Source organism: Hyla sarda, chromosome 1, assembly GCF_029499605.1.
Source record: "Hyla sarda isolate aHylSar1 chromosome 1, aHylSar1.hap1, whole genome shotgun sequence".
In the NCBI taxonomy this organism is placed as follows: Eukaryota; Metazoa; Chordata; class Amphibia; order Anura; family Hylidae; genus Hyla; species Hyla sarda.
Genome location: NC_079189.1, coordinates 40,563,464 through 40,583,522, shown reverse-complemented (window position 1 = coordinate 40,583,522; position 20,059 = coordinate 40,563,464). Strand labels below are relative to the sequence as shown.

The following is a 20,059-nucleotide window of genomic DNA, read 5'->3' as shown; positions in this document are numbered from 1 at the left end:
ATGGCGCTCTCACTTTGGAGCCCTGTCGTATTTCAAAGCAACAGTTTAGGGTCACATATGGGGTATCGCCGTACTCGGGAGAAATTGTGTTACAAATTATGGGGGGTATTTTCTGCTATTACCCTTTTTAAAATGTAAAATTTTTGGGAAACCAAGCATTTTAGGTAAATTTTTTTATTTTTTTTTACATATGCAAAAGTTGTGAATCACCTGTGGGGTATTAAGGTTCACTTTACCCCTTGTTACGTTCCTAGAGGGGTCTAGTTTCCAAAATAGTATGCCATGTGGGTTTTTTTTTTTTGCTGTCCTGGCACCATAGGGGCTTCCTAAATGCAGCATGCCCCCAGAACAAAATTTGCTTTCAAAAAGCCAAATGTGACTCCTCCTCTTCTGAGATCTGTAGTGCGCCAGCAGAGCACTTCTCACCCCCATATGGGGTGTTTTCTAAATCGGGAGAAATTGGGCTTCAAATTTTGGGGGGTATTTTCTGCTATTATCCTTTTTAAAAATGTAACATTTTTGGGAAACCAAGCATTTTAGGTAAAACATTATTATTTTTTTTTTTTTTTTACATATGCAAAAGTTGTGAATCACCTGTGGGGTATTAAGGTTCACTTTACCCCTTGTTACGTTCCCCGAGGGGTCTAGTTTCCAAAATGGTATGCCATGTGGTTTTTTTTTTTGCTGTCCTGGCACCATAGGGGCTTCCTAAATGTGACATGCCCCCCAAAAATCATTTGTCGCTCCTTCCCTTCTGAGCCCTCTACTGCGCCCGCCGAACAATTAACATAGACATATGAGGTATGTGCTTACTCGAGAGAAATTGGGTTTCAAATACAAGTAAAAATGTTCTCCTTTCTACCAATTGCAAAAATTCTAAAATTGGGTCTACAAGAACATGAGAGTGTAAAAAATGGAGATTGTGAATTTTCTCCTTCACTTTTCTGCTATTCCTGTGAAACACCTAAAGGGTTAATACACTTATTGAATGTCATTTTGAATACTTTTGGGGGTGCAGTTTTTATAATGGGGTCTTTTATGGGGTATTTCTAATATGAAGACCCTTCAAATCCACTTCAAACCTGAACTGGTCCATGAAAAATAGTGAGTTTGAAAATTTTGTGAAAAATTGGAAAATTGCTGCTGAACTTTGAAGCCCTCTGGTGTCTTCCAAAAGTAAAAACTCATAAATTTTATGATGCAAACATAAAGTAGACATATTGTATATGTGAACCCAAAAATGTTTTATTTTGAATATCCATTTTCCTTACAAGCAGAGAGCTTCAAAGTTAGAAAAATGCTAAATTTTCATTTTTTTCATCAAATTTTGGGATTTTCCACCAAGAAAGGATGCAAGTTACCATAAAATTTTACCACTAAGTTAAAGTAGAATATGTCACGAAAAAACTATCTCAGAATCAGAATGATAACTAAAAGCATTCCAGAGTTATTAATGTTTAAAGTGACAGTGGTCAGAATTGCAAAAAACGCTCTGGTCCTTAAGGTGTAAAATGGCCTGGTCCTTAAGGGGTTAAGAAGCACTCTAAAGAAACGTATACTCCGTACTCAGATCAATAGTACAAGCAAATATAAGAAACTTTGTAATATATATTATTAGACAAAAATGCTTCTCTCTCCTTTTAACAAGCTTCTCTCCCCACCCCTCCCTGGTACTGCTCAAAACTGCTCGAAAATCATCTAAGCTTTTTCCTGTGTCTACAATACACGCAATACAAGTCTATGGAGGAGGGAGCTCCACCCACTAGCTCTAAGAGAACTGCAAATTACAGATGAAGCCTGCAGAGCAGAAATCTGCTGAAAAATCCCATATACAAGTTATATAATGACCAAAAATAGTGCTGCTCCTCATATGTACACACACACACACAGAGGGCAGCTTATACTGGAACGCAAACTGAAATGACGGATACTTTTTTACATTAGACCAGATAAACCCCAAGACAAACACGACGGCACAATTCACACAATATATTTTATTACAAAGCTATACATTTGTAAACATTTACACAGGATGGTTACATGCAGTAGGTGCCTCTGGAGCAGCGTTTTCCCAAACATTGTCCAAACATTGACATTGACCCCATAGCCCTTGATAAAGCCACTGTTTTGTGGTGAAACGTCAGGGGGGGTAAATTTAGTGGGTGGTAAATTTAGGGTTTCAGTGATCACTTCTAGTGATCAATTGTAAATAGTAATTCCCAAACATTATGTCTCCAGCTGTTGCAAAACAACAACTCCCAGCATGCCCGGACAGCCTTCGGCTGTCCGGGCATGCTGGGAGTTGTAGTTTTGCAACAGCTGGAGACACACTGGAAAACACTGCTCTAGTGGATGACTCTGTTGCGATTCACTCCGTTCACTGCTGGATGATTCATCTGGGGCTCCACAACAGATGTTTATACCCTGGCAGGCCTCCGCCGCTGCCGTGTAACGCACTGTCTGCTACATTAACCATCTTGGCGCCGAGTCTCTCAGTGTTGGTCCTTGAGGTTTATTTCATTGGCTGTTTGAGGTCAAACAATCCAGTGCCGCCTTTAACAACTTTGCCGACCACGATACACGCGGACGGCGACTGGAGACTGTCCTTCGCGCCTGTTAAAAACAAAACAAAATGTATTAGAGGCAATGACTAAAAGTAAAATACAGATCTAGCAGCGCTATGCAACTTCAAAAGCTGTGTAGAAGAAGAGTGGTGCAGTTGCCCATAGCAACCATTTTTCAGAGGCCCTTTTAAGAATAAAAGCAATGTGATTGGTTGCTATGGGCAACTGCACCACTTTTCCTCTACACAGGTTTTGATAAATCTCCCCCCCCCCATGTCTTTTCTGTGGTCACACATAGGCTTTTCATCATTCAAGGCTGCACTAGTATGTGTCTTAAAGAGGCACTCAGCTTTTTCATTTATTTAAATTTTTTTTTTTTAAATATCATGCACGCCGACATCACAGCGCCATTTGTTTAATGAAACGCATGGATGCGGCTGTGCTGGAATTACTGTAACTTGGACATGTGATCACCAGTGTGACCAAAAATGTTAATGCGCTTAAGGGGGTTATGTAGGAATAGAAAACAGAGCAAATTTCTTCTAAAAACAGCACCAGACCTGTCATCAGGTCATATGTGGTATTACAACTTGGCTCCATTCACTTCAATGGAACGGAGCTGCAATACCATACACGACCTGAGGACAGGTATGGTGCCGTTTCTGGAAGAAATCAGCCTGGTTTTTCTAATCCTGGATAACCCCTTTAATGTGAGTGACACGATGGATGTCAGACCTGGTTTCTACAACAGGATGACATCATTACCTAGCAGACCCCTCCCCACCCAGATCTGAATACTGCTGCTGTTATCTGTACGGGATCAGGATATATAGTAGAGTAGTAAATCATGTCAAAAATTTTGATATTGTACCTCGATTGTGCAAAATATGGTTAAAATGTGCCATTTCTACAACGATTTTGGAAAATCTCCGCAAAATACAGGTAAAATGCGGTAAAAATGTGTGAAAAATGCAGGAAAACAGAGACTAAAGAAGTCAAATCTTCATATAACAAATCACTTTCGCCTCATGGCAATGTTCCTCTCAAAAACGCTCTTTGGGGGAGATTTATCAAAACCTGTTCAGAGGAAAAGTTGCTGAGTTGCCCATAGCAACCAATCAGATCGCTGCTTTCATTTTTTAAAAGGACTAAAAAATGAAAGAAGAAGCGATCTGATTGGTTGCTATGGAAAACTCAGCAACTTTTCCTCTGGACGGGTTTTGATAAATCTCCCCCTATATGTAAGAAAACTGCATGTAATGTGAATTGACTGCAACGCACTCTAATGAGTTCATCCAGCACAAGCGGCCTAATTACATGATCAACTGGAGTGCTCAAACACCTGATCCTACATTCATGGGAAAGGTAGGCTGCAATAGAGTGTTACTTCAAAGATTCTTGTGTGCATCCAAAAAGGAGCCTTCCTATCCCATGCCTGCCACATCAGCTAAATAAGGTAAGCAAAAGGCATAGAGTATTAAAAAGTCAGAGCCTGGAGGTTACACACACGAGGGGAAATGGAAGCCTAGCCCAGGAAATCCAATAGAGATAAAGTCACACGTCCGACACAGGACATTATTCAAATAAATTATTATTGAGACATATCTGTGAGGAGAATGAACGGCACAGGAAACTGGACGGGAAACCGGATGGCGCGAACATAACCAGCGCAGCACAAATACTGACATAACTCACTATAGGCCCTCACCTTGTCAGCCCATTACACGTTCTATTCAGGTCACCCAGGTTTTCCATGCGGCTCAAGGACAATCCTGTCTATTCACTGCACATCCCAAAGTATATGTGCTATTCAGGAGCCTCATAAAGATGAGTGACCAGCTCAACGGGAGCTGTATTCTTACACTGGTCATTACCCAACCCCGTCCAAAAGCAGATATAGGATTCTGCTAAATCAGAATATTAAACACATTCACAGTACTCCGGTGGAAAACATTATTATTATTATTATATTTATTTTTATATATATATTTTTTTAAATCAACTGGTGCCAGAAAGTTAAACAGATTTGTAAATTACTTCTATTAAAAAAAAAAAATCCTAATCCTTCCAATACTTAGCTGCTGTATAATACAGAGGAAGCTCATTTATTTTTGAATTTCTTTTCTGTCTGTCTACAGTGCTCTCTGCTGACACCTCTGTCCATGTCAGGAACTGTCCAGAGGAGGAACAATTCCCCATAGCAAACCTCTCCTGCTCTGGACAGTTCCTGACATGGACAGAGGTGTCAGCAGAGAGCACCGTCGACAGACCGAATAGAAAAATAAATAAAAAATGAACTTCCTCTGTACTATACAGCAGCTGATAAGTACTGGAAGGATTAAGATTTTTTTTAATAGAAGTAATTTACAAATCTGTTTAACTTTCTGGCACCAGTTGATTAAAAAGAAAATATATATATGTTTTCCACCGGAGTACCCCTTTAAGTGTTTGGTGTGGCAGAAATCCTCTCGTGGGGGAGGGGGCGTGTCCCTACCTTGTGCTGGTGGGAGGTGATTGGTGTATGGTGGGAGGGGGTGTGTAATACCTTTTGGTGTGATTGTGTCTGCTCATGCAGCCTTGTCCATGAGTCATCTCTTCTCCATGTCTCATGGACAAATCTGATGCTGCTGCAGTACTGATTAGCGTCCCAGTGAGTATGGGGACCCCTAGTGGTGTTTTTTTTATTTATTTTTTTTTAATATTTTTTATATATTAAAAAAGGTCTTTAATCTTCAGTAACAACATATAAGCAGTTTTTATAGATATGACAGTGCCCATTTAAAGTCACATCAAATCCTGTGAATGGATGGCTGGAATTTTGGAAAGAAAAAGCTGATCAGCAAACGTTCCCCGACCTGTATATCCCCATAGTAAATAGGAGTGGAATCCTGCAAGTGGGAAACAACATTCTACACTTCTAAAAACCCAACACTCTTAGTAAATCTGGGTCATAGTGTGATAGAAAAGAAAATAAAAAAACATCATCGCCAAGTACCTACCTGTCCTAATGCAGGATTCTAACGTTTTTGAACCCAGGTTGCACCTTTGTCATGGAAAAAAAAAAAAAAGCACCTATTTTTCCCAGCATACCGTCACCTAGCATGCTTCATAACACAATAGTCAAAGCGACACAGCACACAGGGCTCTATAAGTGTGGGCAGCCACAATGTGTGGTATGCAAATAAGCGAGATAGATGCCGAAGGGGCCAGGAAACAAAGGATGGCTCCTATAAAAGGACTTCATAAATTGTGACCTTAAAGGGGTACTCCGCCCCTGGCATCTTATCCCCTATCCAAAGGATAGGGCATAAGATGTCAGATCCCCGCAGTCCCGCTGCTGGGGACCCTGGGGATCGCTGCTGCGGCACCCCGCCATCATTACTGCACAGAGAGAGTTCGCTCTGTGCATAATGACGGGCGATACAGGGGCCGGAGCAGCGTGACGTTATGGCTCCGCCCCTCATGACATCACGGCCCGTCCCCTTAATGCAAGTCTATGGCAGGGGGCGTGACGACCGCCACGCCCCCTCCCATAGACTTGTATTGACGGGGGCGGGCCATGACGTCACCAGGGGCGGAGCCGTGACATAATGATGCTCCGGCCCCTGTATTGCCCGTCATTACATGCAGAGCGATCTCGCTCTGCGCAGTAATGATAGCGGGGTGCTGCAGCAGCGGGACCCCGGCGATCTGACATCTTATCCCCTATCCTTTGGATAGGGGATAAGATGTCTAGGGGCGGAGTACCCCTTTAAAGGGGTACTCCACCCTAGACATCTTATCCCCCATCCCAATAGCGGGACCCCCGCGATCTCCCTGCTGCACCCGGCCCGGGTTCATTTAGAGTGTCGGGTGCAGCACTAGAGGCTCGTGACGTCACGGCTGCGCCCCCTCAATGCAAGTCACTGCCCCACATCCCCAGTCATCCAGCATGGAGCGAAGTTCGCTGCATACGCCGGATGTCTGGGGTGCCACAGCAGAGATCGGGGAGGTACCCAGCGGCGGGACCCGTGATCAGACATCTTATCCCCTATCCTTTGGATAGGGGAGAAGATGTCTAGGGGCAGAGTACCCCTTTAAGGCTAGGTTCCCACGGCGGACTTGCTGAGCAGAATTCCGTGGGAACAAGTGGCGTAGCGGGGGCCCCTTTTTCTTTTTTTTGTTCTGTTCTCAAACCCCCCTCACGCCACACTGTAGAACCCTGAAGCTCTACACTCCTGCCAACCCTGTACACCCCTCTGCCACCCCTTAATTATAGGTATAATACTATTAGGGTAGGGTCACATGTACAGGATCTTCTGCATATATGATGCGCACTATTTGAAGCTGCAGATTTTTATCTGTGTTCAGTCAATTAGTGTACATTGAAATCTGCAGCTTCTAATAGTGCGCATCATATATACAGAAGGTCCTGTACGTGTGACCCTACCCTTAGTATAGGTAAGTGCATTCCTCTTCTATTAAAGGAAAACTGTCAGCCCGATCACCCACCCTAAACCCAGAAGTAATTTGCGCTGTGGAGGCGGGCCCCGCTGACTGATTGCCTCTGCCGCAGCCTCATGTGACCGGTGACTTCACATCACTAGGACATAGAGTGGAAGATAATGTATATATAAATTGCGGGGGCAGTATTATGAGCTGACCGACTAAGGCAGAGGCGACCAGTCAGCGGGCGCCGCCTCCACAGCGCAAATTACTGGACTAAACAAAGGACATTTGAAAGCCCATATCTCCGTAACCAGTGGACGAAATTTAGTAAGTGACCCCTCTGTGCACTCCTGGTCACACACTCTATAACCTAGTCTTCTGGGTGCAGGGTGGGTGATCGGGCTGACCGTTTTCTTTTAAGGCTGCATTCACACCACGTTTTTGCAATACAGTTCCCGTATTAGGTTTTTGATGAAAAACATTCCTCGAAACCGGACTAAACTGTATCAAAACGTGTACAAATATTAACCCGTATATGGTTTGAAAAATGATGTCCGGTTGCATCCGTTTTTTTAAGAAGAAAACTTACACGTTTTTAACTTTTCACTCCATTATGGATAAAGTTTCACTTGTTTGATTGAAATTCCCAGAAAAAAAACTGTGCAAAGTCAAAAGCTGTATGGTGCAAACCGGATGGAACCGTACGCACATACAGTTCTCTACAGGTCCCATTGACGCCTATGTTAAAAAAAAACATTTCAATACGGTTCAATATGTTAAAAAAAACGTGGTTTCAATATGGTTTTTCCCTCAGACCAAAAACCGTGGTAGGCTACGGATTTGGCAAGGGAAAAAACGGACACAACCGGATGCATCGTTTGGCATACAGTTTTCAATGGAGAGTCAATGCATACGGTTTTCAATGGAGAGTCAATGTATACGGTTTTCAATGGAGAGTCAATGTATACGGTTTTCAATGGAGAGTCAATGTATACTGTTTTCAATGGAGAGTCAATGCATACGGTTTTCAATGGAGAGTCAATGTATACGGTTTTCAATGGAGAGTCAATGTATACTGTTTTCAATGGAGAGTCAATGTATACGGTTTTCAATGGAGAGTCAATGCATACAGTTTTCAATGGAGAGTCAATGCATACGGTTTTCAATGGAGAGTCAATGCATACGGTTTTCAATGGAGAGTCAATGTATACGGTTTTCAATGGAGAGTCAATGTATACGGTTTTCAATGGAGAGTCAATGTATACGGTTTTCAATGGAGAGTCAAAGCATACGGTTTTCAATGGAGAGTCAATGTATACGGTTTTCAATGGAGAGTCAATGCATACGGTTTTCAATGGAGAGTCAATGTATACGGTTTTCAATGGAGAGTCAATGTATACGGTTTTCAATGGAGAGTCAATGTATACGGTTTTCAATGGAGAGTCAATGTATACGGTTTTCAATGGAGAGTCAATGTATACGGTTTTCAACACTGTTCCGTACGGTTTTCAAATTGAAAATGTATACGGGAACTGTATTGTAAAAACGTGGTGTAAACCCAACCATACTCTGTTAATACTATCAGGATGAATAGAGGAGGAATGGGGGCATTTTTTCTATACCAATATAATAAATAAATATATATACAGTGATCCCTCAAATTACAATGGCCTCAACATACAATAGTTTCAACATACAATTGTCTTTTCTGGACTATTGTAAGTTGAAACCAGACTCAACATACAACGTACAGACAGTGCAGATCTATGAAACGTGTCAATGGCTGGAAGAACCGACCAATCAGAATGGACATTTCACTGGTAATACCCCTGTATTACTGAAGCGTATGCACTGACTGGTGTCTGGTAGCGCCCCCTACAGTACAGGGAGGTATTACATGTTCTGTACTCTTTACCTGTCCCAGGGTTACCTGCTCCTTTGGACACCAGGTGAGGGCGGATCCATGTTACTTTTTTAGGACATTGTCTGTACTGTACAAGACCCTGAAGAAGCTCCTGTCCTCTACATAGACCTGTGTTTCCCAGGCAGGGTGCCCCCAGCTGTTGCAAATCTACAACTCCCAGCATGCCCGGACAGCCTTTGGCTGTCCGGGCATGCTGGGAGTTGTAGTTTTGCAACAGCTGGAGGCTCCCTGCTTGGGAAACACTGACATAGACAGTGATTACAGCTCCCAGCAGATCTTTCTTACTTTTATATGTAAGGATTTGCTTTATCTATATTAGTTATCTCCTTATTTTTCTTTAATCCTCACTTTTTCCTATTTTTGGATGACATTTTGGTGGCTTCAGAACCAATTACCAGGTTTCCATAGAGTTCTGGTCTCAACATACAATGGTTTCAACATACAATGGTCGTCCTGGAACCAATTAATATTGTAACTTGAGGGACCACTGTATATATATATCACTGTTTTATGATCGCCTCTTAACTCCTTCTTAGCTGACTGTATTCCCAGCTCAGGAGCCTTCTGTTCTTAAACTGGAAATCCCTTTCAGAGCAGGGACTCCTGTCAGCAGTGCACTGTACACCGCTGTTTACTGTACAGGCTGCAGGGTTAATAGCATCACCATTTAACTCCTTACCCACCATATTCTGGGCACTCTGCCACAAACCCATGGAGTGCAGAACCCGCACATTTCTTGAGAGTTTAGTAGCATATTTGCTTAAAATTAAAGTCAATGGGGGAGATTCATGAAAACTTGCGCAGCGGAAAATTGGAGCAGTTGCCCATAGCAACCAATCAGATTGCTTCTTCCACTTTTCTGAGGCCTAATTAGAAATGAAAGAAGCAATCTGATTGGTTGCTATGAGCAACAGCACCACTCTTCCTCTACACAGGTTTTGATAAATCTCCCCGTATATATTGTTCACAATAGTAGAAAGAAGATGGAAGACGGCACTTCGACGACGCTAACTTTTTAACCAAATTAGTATGTTTAAAATCCTTTTATTTTGACAACCTATAACTTTTATTTTTCCGTATAAGCGGCGGTATGAGGGCTCATTTTTTGCACCATGATCTGTACTTTTTATAGATACCACATTTGTGTATGTAAGACTTCTACAAATTTTTGTACAATTTTTTTAAAATAAAATGTGACAAAAAAAGCAGCAATTTTGCGTTAAAAAAAAAAAAAAAAATGTATTCCGTTCACCGTACGGGATCAATAACATTATGTTTTAATAGTCCGGACATTTACGCACGCGGCAATACCAAAAATGTGTATTAAATTTTTTTTTACATTTTATTGGGGTAAAATGGGAAAAAAGGACCTTTTACATTTTCATTGGGGGAGGGGATTTTTTATTTTTTTTACTTTCATTTTTACACTTTTTATGTCCCCATAGGGGACTATCTATAGCAATCCTTTGATTGCTAATACTGTTCAGTGCTATGCATAGGGCATAGCACTGATCAGTGTTATCGGTCATCCATTTAAAGCACCGCACTTCCGCAGATGCCATAATCGCGGATGTTCGCCATTACGGGCGGGTCCCTGGCTCGCGGTCATGTCAGAGCTTAAATGTACATGTTAAGTACCACGGCACCATGACTTAAAATTACGTCCATTGTCGTTATGGGGTTAAAAGACAAAAATAAAACAAAATGTAAGTATTACCTACAGATGCTCTTTATACGTCCAAAGAAAATGCCTCCGGGCAGTGCATGTCAGTATGGGTGGGGTATATTGGGGTGGGTGTGGTATACCTTGTGGGGGAGGAGCTTAGGAGCCTCCTTAGTAGGTCTCACAGGGGGGCCCCCAAAATTATTGTTACCCCACTGGGGGGATATTTCGCTTGTAAATTCCGCTGAAGCAGAATCCCATTGATTTCAATGGAATCCTGCTGCACTGTGTACACGGCGGAAGCATCTGCCATGGAAAGCCCAATTCCGCCATCTGCAGAAACATTGAACCTGTTCAATGTTTCTGCAGATTCTGCTTGGAAAGGCTTTGCCATCTATGGAGCTGGCACATTTCCGAACGAAGTAAATTAAGTAAATGTGTGGCATGTCCATCGGTATTTTCCAGTGGACATTCCACACATGGCCTTATTGTATACACAATCTGCTACATGGAACGTAATCTAATCTATGTGGGAAGCACTGAGCGTTCCCTGAAGAAAAGAATCCAAGCACTTGCAAGGTGCAAGAACTTTAGGAGGGCCCCATCAGAAATGTCTCTAAACATGACAAGCATCAGGACAAAGTGGCTTATTTTCCATTTGCAGGGATCGATAAAGTCAAATGCCCTAAGAGGGAGGAAGATTAGATCAAGGTAATTTAAAGGGGTATTCCGGCCTTAGACATCTTCTCCCCTACCCAAAGGATAAGGGGATAAGATATCTGATCACATGGGTCCCAGCTGCCTTCACGCCCCCTCCCAGAGATCGTGGGAGTCCCAGCGGTGGGACCCCTGCAATCAGATATCTTATCCCCTTATCCTTTGGAATACCCCTTTAAGAACAATGACGATTATTGGATCCATGTTCTCCATTATACCTTTTCTAAATGGTTAGATGAGAGAACAGACCTAAACTTGCACTATTAATAGCATATGATTATAATTGCTTTATTAATTACTACAGTGTGTCTCATGTGTTCGCTTTCATGTGGAGACATAAATGTTTATTCTGAGTCAATGGGCAGGGCAAATTTGGCCTCCTCCACTGCCCAGAATTCCATCAGTATATATATAAGCGGGTACGTTCTGACAGATGATCATTGCTACGACTAAGAATCCTCAGACTCAAAATGCATCAGATTTACATGCTTTTTTGCTGCCGATCCATTTTGTTTCTTTGTGAGGCCATTCCTGGCTGTCTTAAAAGAAACCGCTACAATAAAAGCTGAAAATGAATGTTTTTTTTAGTGTTGGCTCGCGCACTTTTTGTTCATCTAGACTAAAAACAAAAATAAATTAAAAAAAGTGTTTCAGTATCTGGTTCTAATAAGAAAAAATCCCTTTCTGTTTCTTTCTTGGTGTTATACATGCATGTAAAACAAAATCTTTACAAAATCTAATTTAAGAAATATAAACACATACATTTATGTCCCCCTGTGCTCCTGGCATAACTGATGTCTAGTTCAGTGAATGACTGCCCCCTCAGGACCTAAACTATGGATTCTCTCATACCGGTCACCAAATAAAATTTTTAATATTGTATTCCTTGTGTAATTAGCAGACACTTTCCCATTCACTTGCTTTTAAAATCATCAACATAAATATGTTTAAAATGTTCTGTTCTCTGCCACAATTAATACTGTGAGTTTGGTCTTCTTCCGGCTTGGCAGGAGACCAAACTCAGGAAGTGTTTCTCTGCACTAAGCCTCACTGAAAGCTGCACAGAGCCTCACTGAAAGCTGCACAGAGCCTCACTGAAAGCTGCACAGAGCCTCACTGAAAGCTGCACAGAGCCTCACTGAAAGCTGCACAGAGCCTGAGGTCTTCTATTCATCACAGCGCTGCAACCATGTGAGGGCGGAAGTGGTCCCCCAGCAGGCTTCAGTGATGTCATGCCTGCTAGGAAACGCCCACTTTCTCCTGCTGAGAGATTGCACTATGTGAGCAAGGAGAAAGGTATGAAAGAGCTCTTAAAAAAAAATTCAGAGCTTTAAAGTGTGGAAAGGGTGTTAGACGTAGTTCGGGAACATCACCTAATTTAGTTTAGAAAAGTTTATTTGGTGACAGGTACTTTTTAAATGGTTGTCATTTGAGATGAGCAAATTGGTTTGTCACAAATCGGATTGTGTTCAAATTTAACAAAATAAACATGGATTTGTTTTGTACACTGTGGAGGTAAGCTGTGATCCTGTATATATCGAAGCTTAAACTTACTACATTGCAGCCACTCCGTGGACTGTACAGGAGCAGGGATTCTTGTCTATGACAGGAAGCCTCGCTCCTGTACATACTTTGCAAGGGCAATCAAAGGGCAATTGAGACACTACCAAATCAGGAATTAAATTATGACAATATGTATATACAGATACACTGCTCAAAAAAATAAAGAGAACACTTAAACAACACAATGTAACTCCAAGTCAATCACACTTCTGTGAAATCACACTGTCCACTCAGGAAGACACACTGATTGACAATCAATTTCACATGCTGTTGTGCAAATGGAACAGACAATAGGTGCAAATAAGCAAGACATCCACAATAAAGGAATGGTTCTGCAGATGGTGACCACAGACCACTTCTCAGTTCCTATGCTTCCTGGCTGATGTTTTGGTCACTTTTAAATGCTGGCTGTGCTTTCACACTAGTGGTAGCATAAGACAGAGTCTACAACCCACACAAGTGGCTCAGGTAGTGCAGCTCATCCAGGATGGCTCATCAATGCGAGCTGTGGCAAGAAGGTTTGCGATGTCTGTCAGCGTAGTGTCCAGAGCATGGAGGCGCTACCAGGAGACATGAAGGAAGCCGTAGGACAACAACCCAGCAGCAGGACCGCTACCTCCCCCCCAATGTGCAAAGATGAGCAGGAGGAGCACTGTCAGAGCCCTGCAAAATGACTGCCAGCAGACCACAAATGTGCATATGTCCACTCAAATGGTCAGAAACCGACTCCATGAGGGTTGTATTGAGGGCCCGATGTCCACAGGTGGGGGTTGGGCTTACAGCCCAACACCGTGCAGTACATTTGGCACTTCCCAGACAACACCAAGATTGGCAAATTCGCCACTGGCGCCCTGTGCTCTTCACAGATGAAAGCAGGTTCACACTGAGCACATGACAGACGTAACAGAGTCAGGAGACGCCATAAAGAACGTTCTAATGCCTGCAACATCCTTCAGCATGACCGTTTTGGTGGGGGGGGTCAGTAATGGTGTGGGGTGGCATTTCTTTGGGGGGGCCACACAGCCCTCCATGTACTTGCCAGAGGTAGCCCGACTGCCATTAGGTATCGAGATGAGATCCTCAGACCCCTTGAGAGACCATATGCTGGTGCGGTTGGCCCTGCGTTCTTCCTAATACAAGACAATGCTAGACCTCATGTGGCTGGAGTGTGACAGCAGTTCCTGCAAGAGGAAGGCATGGAAGCTATGGACTGGCCCGCCCGTTCCCCAGACCTGAATCCGATTGTGCACATCTGGGACATCATGTCTCGCTCCATTCACTAACGCCACGTTGCACCACAGACTGTCCAGGAGTTGGCGGATGCTTTAGTCCAGGTCTGGGAGGACATCCCTCAGGAGACCATCCTCCACCTCATCAGGAGCATGCCCAGGCGTTGTAGGGAGGTCATACGGGCACGTGGAGGCCACACACACTACTGAGCCTCATTTTGACTTGTTTTAAGGACATTACATCAAAGTTGGATCAGCCTGTAGTGTGGCTTTCCACTGTGATTTTGAGTGTGACTCCATATCCAGACCTCCATGGGTTGATATATTTGATTTCCATTGATAATTTTTGTCTGATTTTGTGGTCAGCACATTCAACTATGTAAAGAGGAAAGTATTTCATACGATTAGTTCATTCATTCAGATCTAGGATGTGTTATCTTAGTGATCCCTTTATTTTTTGATTAGTGTATTTTATTCTGGATGTCCCTAGACGCTCCAGGCCTCTAACAAGATCCAACACTTCCATCTCCGGTTTCCCAACACTATACGAACCATGAGCAGAGCTGTATGTCCAGCATGAACCGAAGACGCTAAACACACACTATAAACACACTGGTACACGCTCTGCCTTTTACGGTGAAAAGAAGAGACCGGATCCTAAAATAGCACAGACATTCCTGCTATGTCAGTCACGGAAGACATCCCTCAATGGTGAAAAGATCGTGTTCCGCTGCAGTAGCCCAACACAATGTCACACACTTCTGCAAGGAATGTATAGCACGTGACAAGCATTGATGTCAGATGAGATCATCGGTCACACCGTGTTTACCTGCTAACATTGTAAATATGTCACCTTTTCTAAGAACACGGCAGCATTTTAGATTTAGTACCAGGTGTAACATTTAATGCTTTATTTACAGATATAGAAAGGTCAGAGCATAATGGGAGTTGTAGTCATAGACATGTTGCCGATGACTATGCTCACTAATGATAACCAGAATGTGGAGTCAGGAGGAAGCAGTGATTGGCATTATTCTGCTCCATTAACAGGATAATATTTCCTCATCCATCACTGACAGCCTTATCTGCAGCAAGGACACAGAGACCTGAACTCTATAGCCTCAGCATTGTCTTTTGTTTCCTTGGAAGACAAAACAGACAACTTAAGCACACAACATGAAGATTATGTCTTGGCCTTTACCCACACACTGTGCTTGGCACCCACAGGGCTAGGGCAGACTGCTACATGATAAAAACCAGTGACAGGGTCTTGGGCATTCAAGGCTGTAGAGCAGTGTTTCCCAACCAGGGTGCCTCCAGCTGTTGCCAAACTACAACTCCCAGCATGCCCGGACAGCCTTTGGCGTGAAGCCTGAAAAGTCTGAACATATCCCGCAGAGGAGTTTCTGTAAAACAAGTTGCTGAAATAAAGTTCCCGCTGGCTGTAATTAAAAAAAGGTGTCCGATCACACAGGACATTTCAGCTTGTGCGGCTGAAGACATGTCAAAGTGGCCATGCTGTCCAATATGCCAACAATGGGCACGTGGGCATTAGAACTGGACCAAGGATAAATGAAAGACGGCGGCACGTGGAAGACCAGGTGTGTGTGCATCACTTACCTGGGGAAAAGATGTGCCAACATGTACTATGTGGCGCTCTGGGCAATGTTCTATTGGGAAACCTTGGGTCCTGGCATCACGTGGATGTTAATGTGACATATACCATCTAACTAAACAGTGTCCTGACCAATTAATAGCAGCGGGATTCCCTAATGCAGGGCTTTCCATACTTTGTGCCGCAACACATTAGTGGGTCGGCGGCAAGTCCCCAAATATGTAGCAGCCCGCCCAGTCGCTGGCCATCATTCTTAAAGGTGTACTCTGGTGGAAAACCCCCTTTTTATTTTTTTAAAGGTCTTTTTTAAGTCAACTGACTCCAGGAAGTTAAACAGTTTTGTAAATTACTTCTATAAATTTTTTTTAAATCCTTTTAGTACTTATTAGCAGCTGTATACTACAGAGGAAATTCTTTTCTTTTTGGATTTCTTTTCTGTCTGTCCACAGTGCTCTCTGCTGACACCTCTGTCCATGTCGGGAACTGTCCAGAGCAGGAAAAAATCCCCATAGCAAACCTATGCTGCTCTGGACAGTTCCCGACATGGACAGAGGTGTCAGGCGAGAGCACTGTGGACAGACAGAAAAGAAATCCAAAAAGAAAATAATTTCCTCTGTAGTATACAGCTGCTAATAAGTACTGAAAGGATTAAAACATTTTTTTTTTAAAAGAAGTCATTTACAAACCGGTTAACTTCCTAGAGCCAGTTATTTCGCGAGATGTTTCCACGTGAATTTTCTGGGATGTAAAATTTGGCGGCAAAATTGTCAATTTTATGTCATATGCACAAATCATACATAGAGGTGACATCCACCTATCTCCACCTGCAGTGTTAGGCTCCTTTCACACTATATGTTGCTCCATTTTAAAGACCCGTTACAATGTCCCGTAAAAAAAGCCTTTAAAAACGGCCATTACAAAACCCATTCAAGTCTATGGGATTTTTGGATTATCCGTTATCCCCCATTATAGCCCGTTATGAATAACTGACTATCGGTGACGGGAGAAAAAATAATGCATGTGACGTTGTTCCTCCCGTTACAAATAACGTCCGTTATTCATAATGGGCTATAATCCAAAAATCCCATAGACTTCAATGTTATTTTTTTAACAGCCATTTTTACGGGTTTTCTTAACGGGACATTGTAACGGGTCTTTAAAACGGGGCAACATATATAGTGTGAAAGGAGCCTTTGTAGCATCACGCGTTGTGCCTTCCACACTGTCCTCTTTTGGAGTGCTTACCATTCATTGTAGCTTCCTTTAAGAACTTGTAGCTGGTCTCAAAGGTCATCTGCTGGAAAGGGGAAGAGTTGGAAGCCATCCCATAGCGGCTAAGAGACTGATACGTTCCCTCAAAGCACATGTAGTCCGCAACCAAAGAGAGATGTCGGGGGTCTACCTCAATACCTACAGAAAGAAAGGACATAGATATGTAAGAGACTAGTGACCGGAAACAAATCTACAAAAAGTTAGTTATTGATTTTCTCTCTTAAAGGCCATTTCTTACTCTGTGTACACAGCTCTTAAACAAGTCTATGCGTCGCCATGGTAACAGACTACAAAAACTGTGTAGTCTTATCTTGCCATACTTCTAACTTACTAGGATTAATTTAGTCAATTGAAAGAAAAACAGGGTACATGCAGCTCACCGTACACAAAGCTCGAGGACATAAATACTCAGATGTCCACACAGTTTTGTAAAACAGGAAAAAGGGAAACGGTCCTAAAGAACTTCAAGGGTTCCTAAAATGGGTCCTTGACACCATTACTAGTGGATATTTGATACTGTGGTAATGCTATGCAGCTAGCATATACCGTATTTTTCGCCATATAAGACGCACCTTTTCTTCCCCAAAACTGGGGGGGAAAAGTTGGTGAGTCTTATACGGCGAATACACCCCTATCGCGGCGGTCCCTGCGGCCATCAACGGCCGGGACCCGCGGCTTATACAGGATATCACCGATGGTGGTGATGCCCTGTATTAACCCTTCAGACGCGGCGATCAAAGCTGACCACCGCATCTGAAGCGAAAGTCGGGCTGTTCGGGACCGCCGCGGTGAAATCGCGGCATCCCGAACAGCTTACAGGACACCGGGAGGGACCTTACCTGCCTCCTCGGTGTCTGCTCCATGCCGGGATCCCCTGCATGGTGGCACCCTCCTTTGATGTCGTCGCGCACGCCGTCCCGTCATCCAATAGGGGCGGCGTGCGTAGCGACGTGATGACGGCGACGTAGAGCGTGGATCCCAGGGAAGAAGACGTCCGGAGCGTCAAGCGTGAAGAAATCAACTGTGGGAGCAATTATTAGAAAATGGAAGACAAGACCACTGATAATCTCCCTCAATCTGGGGCTCCTCACAAGATCTCACCGTGTGGTGTCAAAATGATCACAAGAACGGTGAGCAAAAATCCCAGAACCACACAGGGGGACCTAGTGAATGACCTGCAGAGAGCTGGGACCAAAGTAACAAAGGCTACCATCAGTAACACACTACGCCATCAGGGACTCAAATTATGCAGTGCCAGACGTGTCCCCCTGCTTAAGCCAGTACATGTCCAGGCCCGTCCAGAACTCGTCGCGTTAGGAGGAGAAAAAATGCTGAGTTGCATCCAAAGAACACCATACCTACTGTGAAGCATGGGGGTGGAAACATCATGCTTTGGGGCTCTTTTTCTGATAAGGGACCAGGACGACTGATCAGTGTAAAGGAAAGAATGAATGGGGCCATGTATCGTGAGATTTTAAGTAAAACCTCCTTCCATCAGCAAGGGCACTGAAGATGAAACGTGGCTGGGTCTTTCAGCATGACTATGATCCCAAACACACCGCCTGGACAATGCTTTGTAAGAAGCATTTCAAGAACCTGGAGTGGCCTAGCCAGTCTCCAGATCTCAATCCCATAGAAAACCTTTGGAGGGAGTTGAAAGTCTGTCTCTCCAAAACATCACTGCTCTAGAGGAGATCTGCATGGAGGAGGAATGGACCAAAATACCAGCGACAGTGTGTAAACATCTTGTGAAGACTTACAGAAAACGTTTGACCTCTGTCATTTCCAACAAAGGGTATATAACAAAGTATTGAGATGAACTTTTGTTATTGACCAAATACTTATTTTCCACCATAATTTGCAAAGAAATTGTGATTTTATGGATTTTTTTTTCTCTTTTTGTCGCTCATAGTTGAGGTATACCTATGATGAAAATTACAGGCATATCATCTTTTTGAGTGGGAGAACTTGCACAATTGGTGGCTGACTAAATACTTTTCTGCCCCCCACTGTTTGTACAGTCCAGTATGCAAAAAATATGAAATCAGCGATTATTTAACTCTTTTATATAAATAATTAGAGAGCAGCTGCAAGGGCCCTGCCGCCATCTCTCAGCTCAATAACTTATTTAATTTTTATACGCCATTTTATCTAATCTTATACAAATAAACCAATACAATATTTTGCTACCATTTCTGTTTGATTCATTCATGTACATTTTACTTAAATTGATCCACTGATCTATCCTCTATATACATTATACTGTAAATACTTTATTGAATTATATGCTAGCTCAGCATCAAATATCCATTAGTAATTGTGTCGAGGACTCCTTGAAGCTCTTGAGGACTGTTTCCTTTCCTATTTTAATTTAGTCACTTGCTGGAACTAGTTACAGGTATCCACCCTTGTGTCTCAGCTGTACCAATAGGGTTTGATCATGACAGAAGGGTATAGGACAGCAGGATTAAAGTATACAGAATGTGCTTGTAGTCTATTACTATGGAGTCCCACAGTTTGGTGCACGTCTGTATCTTTAATAGTATGCATCTTTTACATAGGACTTATTGCCAAATTGCTTTATTTTAGAAACATTAGGGGAGAGTTATAAAAACCCTTTTTAAGGCCCAAATGGGCTGAGTCCTTAAAGGAGTAGTCCAGTAGTGAACAAGTGGTGAACAACTAATCCCCTATCCTAAGGATAGGGGATAAGTTGCAGATTGCGGGGGGGTCCGACTGCTGGGGCCCCCTGCGATCTCCTGTACGGGGCCCCGACAGCCCACGTGAAGGGGGCGTGTCGACCCCCGCACGAAGCGGCGGCCGACACGCTCCCTCAATACAACTCTATGGCAGAGCTGGAGTGCTGCCTTCAGCAATCTCCGGCTCTGCCGTAGCGATGTATTGAGGGGGCGTGTCAGCCGCCGCTTCGTGTCGGGGTCGACACCCGCTATCTGGGCCCCAGCGGTCAGACCCCCCGCGATCTCAAACTTATCCCCTATCCTTAGGATAGGGGATAAGTTGTTCACCACTGGACTACCCCTTTAAGGGGTTCCTTTTTTTTTACATTTTATTTTTATGTTTTAG

General features: G+C 43.2%; 1 protein-coding gene across 2 annotated transcripts in view; it reads right to left on the bottom strand.

Moving 5' to 3' along the window:
• Positions 1–1,282: 1,282 nt before the first annotated feature.
• The window catches only part of POLR1A (RNA polymerase I subunit A), a 137,936-nt gene continuing 119,159 nt past the window's right edge, over positions 1,283–20,059 (bottom strand). Inside the window, exons 33-34 of one of the 2 annotated variants that reach the window (XM_056554407.1) lie at positions 16,949–17,113; positions 1,283–2,613 (exon numbers count right to left, since the gene is read on the bottom strand). In XM_056554407.1, the coding sequence (XP_056410382.1) occupies positions 2,513–2,613; positions 16,949–17,113 (266 nt within the window). In that variant the 3' untranslated portion in view covers positions 1,283–2,512. The remainder of the gene's footprint in view (positions 2,614–16,948; positions 17,114–20,059) is intronic. The other variant, XM_056554421.1, reaches the window with a different exon arrangement.